This window comes from Musa acuminata, chromosome BXJ2-6 (assembly GCF_036884655.1).
Source record: "Musa acuminata AAA Group cultivar baxijiao chromosome BXJ2-6, Cavendish_Baxijiao_AAA, whole genome shotgun sequence".
Classification (NCBI taxonomy): Eukaryota; Viridiplantae; Streptophyta; class Magnoliopsida; order Zingiberales; family Musaceae; genus Musa; species Musa acuminata.
In genome coordinates, this window is record NC_088343.1 from 8,957,298 (window position 1) to 8,969,472 (window position 12,175).

The 12,175-nt window shown below is 37.2% G+C and overlaps 1 protein-coding gene across 2 annotated transcripts; it reads right to left on the reverse strand.

The window, feature by feature from the left end:
* Positions 1 to 429: 429 nt before the first annotated feature.
* LOC103987458 (uncharacterized) lies at positions 430 to 12,033 on the reverse strand. 2 transcript variants are annotated; one of them, XM_009405771.3, is made up of 8 exons: positions 11,518 to 12,033; positions 11,283 to 11,423; positions 9,326 to 9,553; positions 8,301 to 8,508; positions 7,537 to 7,673; positions 4,449 to 4,529; positions 1,270 to 1,336; positions 430 to 1,202 (listed from the first exon to the last, which is right to left on the reverse strand). In XM_009405771.3, the coding sequence occupies exons 1-8, from the start codon at positions 11,877 to 11,879 to the stop codon at positions 906 to 908; spliced, it is 1,521 nt and encodes a 506-aa protein (XP_009404046.2). In that variant the 5' UTR covers positions 11,880 to 12,033; the 3' UTR covers positions 430 to 905. The 2 variants fall into 2 exon arrangements, with proteins under 2 accessions (XP_009404046.2, XP_018682418.2); XM_018826873.2 differs by lacking the exons at positions 11,283 to 11,423; positions 11,518 to 12,033 and adding an exon at positions 10,727 to 11,260.
* Between the last annotated feature and the right edge of the window lie 142 nt (positions 12,034 to 12,175).

The window sequence follows — 12,175 nt, forward strand, 5'->3', positions numbered from 1 at the left end:
AAGCTTTCCTTCGAGTTCACCCATTGCTTTTGAAGATCCTTATGACAAAGATTTGCAACTGGTGCTAGAAAACCGTACAGAGCATGAATCTTAACTCTAGTTTGTAACATTTGTTAGAAGATTTGACTGACCTGTGAACAATGTGAACAAGTTCTTCAACATGATTGGTCAAGCTTGAACTGCAACCTGGAAGAACAAAAGAAACAGATGCTTTTACCTTTGTTTCTTTAAATGTCAACCATTGCAAGTGATGAATTGAGGAAACACAACTCTTATCTAATTCTAAAATACAGCATTACAACCTCGACAAGTGATTCAGCCATGAGATGAAAGCTTGAGGTGAAAAATGTTACTTGCTAATCACTGCCTTTCCAGCTAGATCAATATTTGGAAGCCACAACACAGTTTTTCATGTACATCAAAACAAGATTGATCAAACAGACAAATCAATAGAAGTAATCAAAATAATATAATAGATGTGATACAATGGTTTAAATGAATCGAATTGCAGACAAATCTTATTCTGCTAAAAAAAAAACCTAGCAGTCTCAGAAACTGTACCACACTGCCATAGCAATAGTAGTTCCTTTCAGCAACAAAGAAATACAAGTACAGGCTCAGTAACATTCTTCTGGAGAGAGTAGATTTATGGAGTAATCCCTTCATTACCTGTAAGGCGGCAAGATGAGCTTGAAACTCTGCCTCCTTTACAGTAGCTGAAAAGAACCAGATCTTTTAGCTTTTTAGCAGGCTCAAAACTTGGCAAAATTGATTGAGAAAATGAAGCCGGTCATACTCTTTATCTTCTGTGAACTATCCTGGTCCATCTATTTGAACCAAAACTAATTTACATCAACACATTGACGTCTGTGTTGTATCCTGTTAGATTACCAGATCCAAATCTTTTATGACTTCTTGACATGTTCGTTGTCAGGTGATAGGGGCACACCAAAGACCCAGTCGAGCACATTCAAGTACTTTGATCGGAACACCTCTCTTTCTTGTGCATAGCAGTGCATGATAATGGCTGTGGCTAAACTGAATACGGCCACATCAGCTCGCTTAAACTTTGATGCTTGAGGTAACAGTCCGGCATCAGCCAAGCATGTGAAGAAGCTCTCGATTGCTCGGGCTAGACAATACAAAGATATCTCGATCCTTCTAGTCTTTTTCTCAATTAGTAATGCCAGGCCAGTAGGAAACTGTAATTGACCAGATTTAGTAACCAATACTGTCGATGATAAACAAACACCTGACGAGTAAACTTACTGTGCCAATTGCGACCATTGGAATGTTGCATCTTTTAAGGATTCTGAAAAGCAGGCAAGTCCAAGCCCTACAAAAGAAAATCACTGACATTTGATCACAAGATCACAGCATAACTCAGACTGGTTTAGCAATTGTGACTGTATTTTTGATGAATTTGAAGTCATAAACTACTAATAGCTCATCTATTTAAAAACCATACCATAGAGATCATAAAAAGATTGGTATATGGAGATCCATGAATGATGTCTCATTCATCATTGATAAGATATGAATATGATGTAAAACAAAGTAGAGAGAAGAGAGAAGTTGAGAGAAAGCAAGAGAGCAAGAGGAGTGTAAGAGACTAGGAGAGAAAAGATGTAAACCTTTTTTCATTCAAATCTGAAGTGCTTGATCCATCAACAAGCTCAACTATTTATAGGGGTTTAGGAGCCTTAGTACAATTAATGAAAATAATAATTCACAAGAATAATCTCCTAAGAAATTAGCATGCCTTTTAGAAATCTAAAATATGCCTTTTAGAAATCTAAAATATGACTTATATGATACCTAAATAGTAAATGAGTGTACTTAATACAAAATGAATCCCTAGAAAGACCAATAAACCTTTCAATTTTCAACACAACTTTTAGAATTTCTAGGCCAACTAATTGATGATTTTTTGTTGATATCTTTGTCTGGAATAAATTTTTCTAAAATCCTTTGTAAAACTCGATGGTTCTCCATCATTCTCCCCTGGTGGAAAACAACTTGACCCTTGAGAATGATCAGAAAAGTATTGGTCCAATAAGTCTAGTGCAAAGTCACGAAGTTCTTCCAAAGTAATCCAAGTGGCATTGGAAGCTAGACGATCATGCCACTTAACAAAAAAGTGTTGAGTAATAGTAGTAGCAGATATAACAAGGCGGTCATCAAAAATTGCCTCTACGTCATCCCTATGTTGTGGGAAAATCGGTGCTTTAGGAGAATTGTCACCTGCAGAAACACCGATAGACAGAGGAGGCTAAAAAATACTATGATTTGAAGTTAAATTCTCCACATTAAAAACTAGATTAATATTTAAGTCGGAAGGCAAATTGAGCATATATACATTAGATCACAAATTTTGGATAATAGGAAAAGAACCAATGGCTCGGGCATGCAACTTTTTAAATGAGTTTTTAAGGAATCCCTCAAGACGAACGCTAACCAAAACAAAGTTGCCAACTTGAAACTATTGACTTTTACGATATACATTAGTACCAAGTTTATAACTTTCATTACTTAGGACAATTTTATGTTGAATCTCAACATGCAAATCATGAATACGTTGAGAGGAGTGGGCTAGCCCTGAGGCACGATAGTCAAGTGGAAGGGGTACAAGGTCGATGGGGGGTGTGAGGAGTATAGCCGAAGATAGTTTGAAATTAGCTTTTTCTAGTAGAGCGATTAATTGAGTTATTATATGCAAATTAGATAGTGGGTAAGGTTAAGTCTCAGTTTCTGAGTTTCTCCCCAACTAAACATCTAAAAAGATTTCCTAACAAATGATTAATAACCTCAGTTTGACCATCAGACTGGGGGAAATGATTAGACGAGTCAGTGAATATGCCGGACTTTGAAGGTAGGTTTGACCCAAATATGTTTGTTGACTAGTCACGGAAGGCTCCTTTAAGTGGCCTGGAATGATTGATATTGAACGTGTACAATTTGCAAAAATGAAACTGGTAGGGTCCGCTAGAAAATATTGATAACATGTCCAACATAGTCTCGAACACCGTCAAGAGCCTCGCATCACTCAATAGGAAATCAATGAAACAAAAACTCAAGAAAAAATATTTACCAACCTACTTTCGAAGCCAATTGGTTGAACAATAGTTAAACCTTAAACAATTGAATTCTAGTGTGGTAGAGTGTTTGGCCCAATTTGAGGAACTTTTACCTAAGTGTGAAATAGAAGAAGACCAAATTATCATTGTTCGAAGATTTGTTAATGAGTTGAGGTTTGACATTCAACAGGAAGTCTCTCTTAAAGAAGACTTCTCAATCTCTCGACAATAGAACTATTTTCCAATCTACCCCTAGTGGCTCAGTCAAGCCAAAAATCCCTACTAATAGCAATAATCCTGGCTCAACCGTGACTCGTCCAACTCGTTTAACTATTGATTCTCAAACTAGTTCGTCTTCAATCCAGTGTCATTATTGCCATAATAGAAGTCACATTGCCTCTCGTTATCCTCAATGTACCCTTCTCTTAAAGCAAGAACCAGAGGATCAAATCGAAGAAGTAGACCAAGTAGTTGAACTCGAAACCTGTTAACGTGATGGAAACGAACTAGAAATTGAAGATGCCCATGCTATTCTCTCTACTGCTAGTGATACGCGTAGTCTTCAAATCTAAAGTGTAGAGAGAAGAGAGGAGTAGAGACCTGGCTTTAATACCAAACTGATGTAAAACAAAGTAGAGAGAAGAGATGTAGAGAGAAAGCAAGAGAGCAAGATAGCAAGAGAAGAGTATAAGAGACTAGGAAAGAGAAGATGCAAGCCTTTTTTTTACCCAAATCTGAGATGTTTGATCCATTAACAAGCTCCACTATTTTTAGGGGTTTAGGAGCCTTGGTATAATTAATAAAGATATTAATTTCCAAGAGTAATCTCCTAGGTAAATAGTATGTCTTTTCGAAATCCAAAATATGACTTATAGGATACCTAAATAGTACATGAGTGTACTTAATACAAAAGGAGTCCATAAAAAGACCAAAAGACTTTTTAATTTTCAATACAACTCTTAAAATTTCTAGACCAAATAATTGATGACTTTTTATTGATATCTTTACCTAAAATAAACTTTTCTAAAATCTTTTATAAAGCTCGATGGTTCTCCATCAAAATCACTATTTCAATTCTGGTTCAAATAACAGATAAATGATACCGGTACTCAGATATCACATCATGCAACATAAAACATAGACAGAAAAAGCTTGCCTACTAAAATTAGGTGAATCAAGTCTAGGACTGTTTTCTAGCCCCTCTACCACAAATGACTGATTTTTACAGATGGAAAGCATAATCATCTTCTACATTGATGAAACAGGCTAAGTTTGTTATAAAAACAACTGAAACAGACAGATAGTTAGGCAAATGAATCTGACAAAAACAAATGGCTAGCATGTGTATAAGAGAGGAGAGCAAAAGCTAACCAGGCAGATGCACAATATACAGAGAGGAACAGGCTGGATCTTGCAGTTCCCAGAAGACTCTTCCCCAGAATTGTGTAAGGCCTGCAAAGGCGGAAAATAAGAGAACCATTACAAACATTTAGTACGAATTTGTGATATGGTGAAAAGGCAACTCTCCGAAGAGGACGATGTTAGAGGGTCAAAAATCAAAAATAAAATACAGAATACCACGATGTCAAAATTGAGGGAGAACAAAAAAGAAAGTTCATTTTTAAGTCTATAGAAGAAAGGATCCTCATCAAGCACTTTTATATCAAGTCTGACAGCATAAAAAACCAAATAAATCATTTGGGAAAATATTCAATATCTGCTTCTCAGTGGTAGATGTTGAAAATTCACTGACAAATCTTAGGATCTTATCCAATATCTATAGCAAAATTAATCATATTTGATTTTAGCTATAAGACTAGAGACCAAAAACCATGAATGTAAGGTGTAGAAGAAGCATGACACCAAATGTAGCTATAACAACTCCAACAAAAATGACTAAAGTAGCTGAAAATGAAAAAAAAATAGTGATGACCATCAGAAGCACACAAAACTATATGCCCATTATTGAAAAGTCAGTTAGATGATTTTGGTTGGGTCTTCACCAGTAAACGAAGAAAGACAGATACAAGCTACAATTATTAAAAGGATCAAAATCATGTATAGATTCTCCATGAATTCACTCTACCATAGGCATTATCCATGATGTTTGCTCCAAAATCAAAATGAACCAAATATATCCAAACTTGTGTGTCCTCAATGTTTAATGAGGTCATGCAGTGCAATTTATTTGATTTTTAATTTGAATCTACATATCCTATTTATTTTATTCAGGTTGCTAATTCAGTGGCAGAGTACTTAGCACATAAATGCGACTATTACATTTTACACATTTAGATGAAGCCACAAATTCATCCAGACCCTTGATAGGCCATAATATCATGACTGATCCCTTGAAATAATGATTGAAAAAGGTGACACTTATATTACATTTCTACGGGTTCAAAGATAAGCCTGCTTCTATCTTATCAGTAAAACAAATTTTCTTTTGCAAATCAAAGTATACAGAGGTTACAAAAAATGTTTTGTAACAGTCACAAAGTGAGCTCATGGAACTCTTTAGATTGTTTAAGTGCAGGATTTTGGACATGAACCAGAACCACACAGAAAAGCTAGCCATTGTTTTTTTGGGTTCATTGCCTATACAGGAGCCAACATCTCTGGTGCACATCCAATGTGAGACTACATCCATGTAAACAAGACATTATGTTAATGACATTTCTAAGTTTCCACCACTCTTTTAACCTTCAAGATTTAGAAAGATTTGAACTTATAGAAGCAAGTCTGGACTAAACATGAGTTACCAAACATACCACAGATATTTCAAGAAATTACCTGTCATAGGGTCACATAACTTTCAGAACCTATGATGTTGGACTAGAATTATCATCTAGGCAAGTTTAGCCTAGTCTAAAAGTGCAGACGGGTGCTCAAGGCTCTCTGCCAATGAGGGTCTAAGGAGGGTCAAAGTGTGCAGCATGGACGTGTTTAATGCTAACATTGTAATTGTTATTATAAATATAGTATTTAACTCAATGATCACATCTTTGAAGAAGTGGCCCTAGTTTGAAAAAGAAATCTACACATGTAGCTTTACAGATGACATATAAAATGGCATCTCCACGGGACACTACCACAATCTCATCCTTAGCAACCAAACTTTATACTTCAAAAGCCACTCTTGCACCACAAACATATTTCATAGCATTTTGGACACTTGGGGTGAAATAAATGGACATTCCATAATCTTTACTGCAAAAACATCACAGAATGACTAGCAGAAAATGGTGAGACAATAAAACTTATGCAGATGCATGCTTTTTTTATACCCAAGCTCTTCCTATGGTTAAGTGACAATGAAACTTTTCCATCTAACATAATGATATCAGATATGGTCATGATCAGGGTTTGCCAAACTGGGTACCAGACCCGACTTGGAGATTCTTTGGGCCAGCATGTACCAATCTGTACCGGTGTACCATGTGTCGGTACACTGGTAAGTACTGGTGTTTAGGAGAGGAAGAAAAAAGGGAGAAGAGGAAGGGACGGTGGAAGGAGGAAGAAAGAGGGAAGGAGAGGAAGCGACGAAGGATGAAGGAGGAATAGGAAGAGGAGAAAGACTTACCTGAGATGTGGCGATGTGTAGTGAGTTCGTGATTGCACTCCGGCCCGGTAGCCACCTACGTGAGAAGCATCAATCGCAGCGGTGGAGGCAACATTCACGAACCCTACGAAGTGGGAATTAGGGTTTCCCACTTCTCTTACATGACGGACTAGACCGGGGTGGGTCCACATACCGGTCAGCGTCCGGACCGATATGTACTGCTCATTTCGTACCGGTCCAAGAGAAATGATTATCCCACTCATGATCATGTACCAAGTTATCACATCGTTCAACACAATTTAGACAATAGTTCAAGCAAATACACATACTTCACATCTTAATTTCAATATAAACCTAGTCCCTTCCTATACAGAATTAACTAAAGAAGCTCTAAATTTTCAGGCATCAATTTGTGCGTGATAAGAAACAAGCTTACAAAACAAACATGCCCTTGACTTGGTGTACTTGCACCATGACAAGTAGTAGGGGAACTCAAAATTTCCTCAGATATTCATGGTTGAGAAATTTTCCATAAAGTAATAAGATTGGATTAAAAATATATACGAGGATATATCAAATGCACTCTAAATAAGTCAACATGATAATTGCTATAATAGATGTACAAGGAAGACTTTTGAATGTTTACCATGAACCAAACAAACTAATGACAAAAGATTATTTTGTTTCCAAGGCCTAAATCTTGAAGCTTGACTTCTTACCGACTGGAAATAAATGAGCAAAGACTATGCACAAATGAATTTATAATTCTTAAATTTATGTAAATGCTTTTTTACCCTAATCAGTGATCACAGACTAGCAATGTAACTTAAAGAGGAATAGAAATGAAAAACTATTCAAGCTTTCTTTACAGAATAAGTTAAGAGGTAAACTCAATACCTTTTCAAAAGACCCTGACGATGAACTATGAGTGCAGGAACCAAGTAGACTGGAAGATAAACTGGAATTGCTCTTCCGTATTCTTGGAAAAGGAAAGTTATGAAATGCCTAGAACAAGATTGATTGCCATGAACAATCTGCAAAAATCAATAACTTTTGTAATTGATGAATAAATCTAACATTAGGAGTCACACTATAAGTGTGCAAGTAGATAAATTCTGAGGTTCATCTACAAAAAATCATTATTTTTGAATAATATAAATCCAAACTTCATCCACCAACATGGGGTCAGCTACTAAGCTATAGAGGACATCTTAAAACCCAGAGTTGATACCAGCAGTCATAAACAATCTTCTGTTTCTGAAACCTAATTACAGTTTACATACCATATTAGATCCAAACAACAAACATGTTGTCTTCCAACTCCTAAAATGTACAATCATGAGTTTAATTTAAGCAAAGTACCTGTATAGTCACATTCTAGAAAATTTGGTAAACCACAAGACTTCTTTTGTTGAATTAAACACCAGCAGCTAATACGGAGAAAATTTAAAAGATAGGCATGATCAGAGTTATCAGCAGAAGTGGATGATCATACAAGTCTCACTTATAGCAAATTCAGTTGAACAACAAAAGACGAATGCACAACTATCATCAATGAACAAAGAACCGATAAAAATTTGTGAGCATATTCATAAAATTACACAAAAGACCCCAGGAATGGCTATTAATTTAAAGAAAAACGAAAACATCAGATTACACACCGAGCATGGAACTTTCATGTTAGGGTCTAGTTTCACATCAACACTGATAGACTTGTAATACTTCTCAATCTTGTCTAAATTGGAAAAAGGAATACTGGATGCAATTTCTTTAACACCCTGGAGAATGACAGCATCTTTTCCACCATGCTTATTAAGAAATGACTTGTATGATGATGGCAAACTATCTTGCTTCAGAATGTAAGCAGACCTGCCAAAAACTAGATAAATGATAAAATATACCAAAATCAAATTTAAATCCATACAATAAAAGGGTAATGGTATAAATTATAGTAATAGGTGGATTTTTTTTTTTATAAGACAAGACGAATCATGGGATGGCATATCCAACGACCTGATCACAACAAATTCATTTATCTGGACCAGTATCAAAGTACAAAAGCACTATCTAGCCAGTTGACATGGAATAGAGTTGTAGAACGTAGAGTCACAAAAATTTGATGCATCAGCGCATTTGTATTGAACCTAAATATTCCAGACAAAATTTTCTTTCAAGTTATGCTTAAACATATCTGTCAAAAGTAGTTCTCAAAGGGAGAAGCAAATTTTTCTAAATGAAAAACATATCAATGGGAATAAAAAGTTTGTATTTAACAATTTTCAACCAAAAAAAAGAGGCAGCATAAGAACAATAAAGCATCATAAAATTTTCTTCTGGACACTGAAGGCTAGAAGCAATCAATAGTTCAGTTCAAAAGGTTGAAGACATTGAAAACTTCTTCTGGACATTTTGAACCCAGTTTCTAGATTTAATATGAATAGAATTTCACCATATTAATCATCACAAAGTATCTAAATCCTCATATATCTTTAGCATGTTTCATTCAGTTTCACAACCAGATGATTTTGTTTTACTTCTAGATCCAACAAAGAACAATGGTTTTACATTAGGAAATATCACTATTAGATCTGCCGTAATAAATCAATTTAAGCATAATAGTCTAGACCAAATTAAAATATCACCAGATATAATGAAAATGAAACAAAATTTGTATAATCAAACATACAGGATTTGTGAAGAGGCAAGACACATAAGAAATATGTCACCATGTAGCCATGTCAATGGTCTACATACACCACCAAATCGTTCACTCTTTATCCCACAACGTGATGCCAGCACTGCAGCACGCATAAGAATGTATATAGCCAAGCTAGTGTGCTGTGTATTTGGTCCTGTTAAGAGCATTGATGGACCAGCAATCAACCCTGCTATGAGGGATCGCCAACCTGCAGTTCTGAGACAAAACAACAAACAGAATTTCTATTAAACTGTTAGCTCTCATGACACCCTTAAAATCTATGGTTTTATAAGGATGTCAAACCACAGATGAAAGAGATTTATGGTTAACATAAGCACTCAAGAGAATGCTGTAGCATCACATAAGAGGCTTTCATTCTGTTTATGTTTTATAGGCATGCTTCCACTACTATTTAATTCTGATAGGAAGATAAAAACAAAGGGCAGGCAATAGAATACAATTTGATGTGTTGCTGATCTTTGAATCTCAACAGTAAAAAGACCATTTAACAGAACTTATCCTTCTTACATGTTAGCCTTTCCCTAGAAAACTTTTGCACAAAGGGAATTCCAAATCTTTTGTGCTAACCACATTCCAACTTATGACACTAGGCAAAAACACCGACCATGCTGGTCTCAATTGTTCAATTCTAGTGTGTTTGATATTAAAAAAATTGAGCACATTAATACCACAACTATACTGATTAGATAGAAAATGAAGTTAAAGAGACATATATATAAAAGTAAGGCATCTTCAAAGATTGTTCTAATGCTAGGCATTTTGGAAACATAAAGGATTCAGAACAACAATAAAGGCTAGCTCAGTAAATTAATTAACTCTAGAGACATATTTAAATGTTTCCCTTATGAACAACCATCCTCAAGAAGGAAAACCAAGGGTAAGCCAAAATAAGTTATGATATCTAAAACAGGACATAGACAAACATTGTGGAAGCGAGAATCATAGAAGAATGCAGCATGGTATGTCTGACATACAAGGTTGCAGGAAGCTAGGAAGAGACTTAAGTTCCTACTTGAACCCACAGAAATCATCATAAGACTAGATCTTTCACGTTGTTTTACAAGCATACAAGCATGATTACAGTGTTAAAAAGGGTTCCCAGAAAAGAATTCGAACTTCAAATAGCCCACAGGATTTAGTGATAAGAAGGTTCCCAAGAGAGCATTTGGGGTTGGAATCATTCACAGCAACTAGGACATACACATTGCCTTGAATTAATTGAATTAGATTGAGGAATCAACCTTTTCTGGAAAATCTGGAAATTGGTTCAGAAAGCTGAAAACCAGATAAAACCATTTCGACATTGACCAAAATATACAGAGGGAAGTTGGAAACACCAAAATTTGTTGAAACTTAATGGAGACCTACCCAGTGTCAACAGTAAGTTGAAATAGGACAAGTTGGTACAGTTTCAATTATCAAAGATTCAAGTCTCACACCATATGGGATGTATCATCCAATATGCCTTGAGTTACTGTTTTTGAATGTGTTACAGCATCAGTAGATCATATTTTGTAGTCAGGCAAGCAAACCCATCTCGATGGCACTTTGAGGCCATCACTAATCAATCTGTCATGGTTGTTTCACCCGAGTCCAGTCTGGAAAAAAAAAAGGCAAGTCACTTTCAATAGCTCACTATCAATGTACAGATCCATTGCACATACATAATCAAGGATATAATAGACTCCGTATAATTAAATTAGGCATTCCTTTTGTCATAATCATATAATGTTGCCTCCTCGTATGCTTTTTTTGTCATTGATTTACTAAAATGTTAAGAACAGTGCAAATTCTAGAAGAAATCGAACCCCATAAGACCATGAAGCACCTATAATTATGAAACAAAGAAGAGAAAAACCTAGAACATGAAGAAAATAGAAGAGGCATAACAAAGATGAACTTTCCCAATTCCAACATGCTTTACCGTCTGTGGCCACCGAATGCAGCGATAACCTCGTCCACCGAAACATATGCTCCAGCAAACGTCCCCAGAAACAACCCATATCTCAGCGTCTCCTTCAATGCCAAAACTACAGCCTCCTCATTCGTGAATACCCCCGCCTTCCTGAAAATTAACGCCCATAAAAAAAGATCAAAAAGTCAAGAAAACCAAAATATGCTCGCGTGAGAGGGGACTCGGGAGACCCCATCGATCAAACCTGGCGGACGGCCTCAAGGATCTGCGGCTCTTCAACCGCACAAGAACAGAGAACAGCGCGAGCCCCCCCTTCAAGCCAGCGCCTATCGCGAAACCCTTGGTCGCTGCCTCGACGCAACGCCGGAGCCTCCTCCGCTCCTCGTCGGGCGCCCGACGAATGCCAGCGGGGAGGGTCGAGGGCGAAGGAGGAGGAGGAGGAGGAAGAGGAGCCGCCGCAGCACCAGCCACCCAAGGCCGATCGAGTCCCCGGAAGTCGCTCTCGCATGTCCTGTGACCAGAATCCCCGTTGGCGAGGATGCCGTTCGCCAGCGAGGGACCGCCCGTGGCGACGCCGATGCTACCATCCGAGCGAGGTCGAGACATGGGAAGCGGAGGAGGAGGAGGAGGAGGACACTTAAGCTAGACTGCGATGGACCGCACCGTTTCGAGAGTTTTATGGCAGAGTGGCGATAGAAAGAATACAAAAAAAGGGGAGAGCCAACGAAGCAGAAAATTCGCAAAACTTCGAATTCCCCCTGCTCGGACGGCTCTGGTCATATGGGTCGGAGTGGATCAGCTGTTTCATGTTGTGGACAAACCACCCGTACGGCGACGCATTAAATAACGACACGTCCGCAGAAAAATTCCCTGGCAGATTTGCCTAATCCCAACCTACCACA

What these genes read in the sequence shown, in the direction of transcription:
- LOC103987458 (XM_009405771.3), bottom strand. Translation starts at nt 11,879, where the DNA reads ATGTCTCGACCTCGCTCGGATGGTAGCATCGGCGTCGCCACGGGCGGT. An exon ending in GCATTCGGTGGCCACAGACG is followed by an intron (nt 9,554 to 11,282) that starts GTAAAGCATGTT and finishes GTTTTGTCTCAG; the next exon opens with AACTGCAGGTTGGCGATCCC. An exon ending in CAATGGTCGCAATTGGCACA is followed by an intron (nt 1,203 to 1,269) that starts GTAAGTTTACTC and finishes GGTCAATTACAG; the next exon opens with TTTCCTACTGGCCTGGCATT.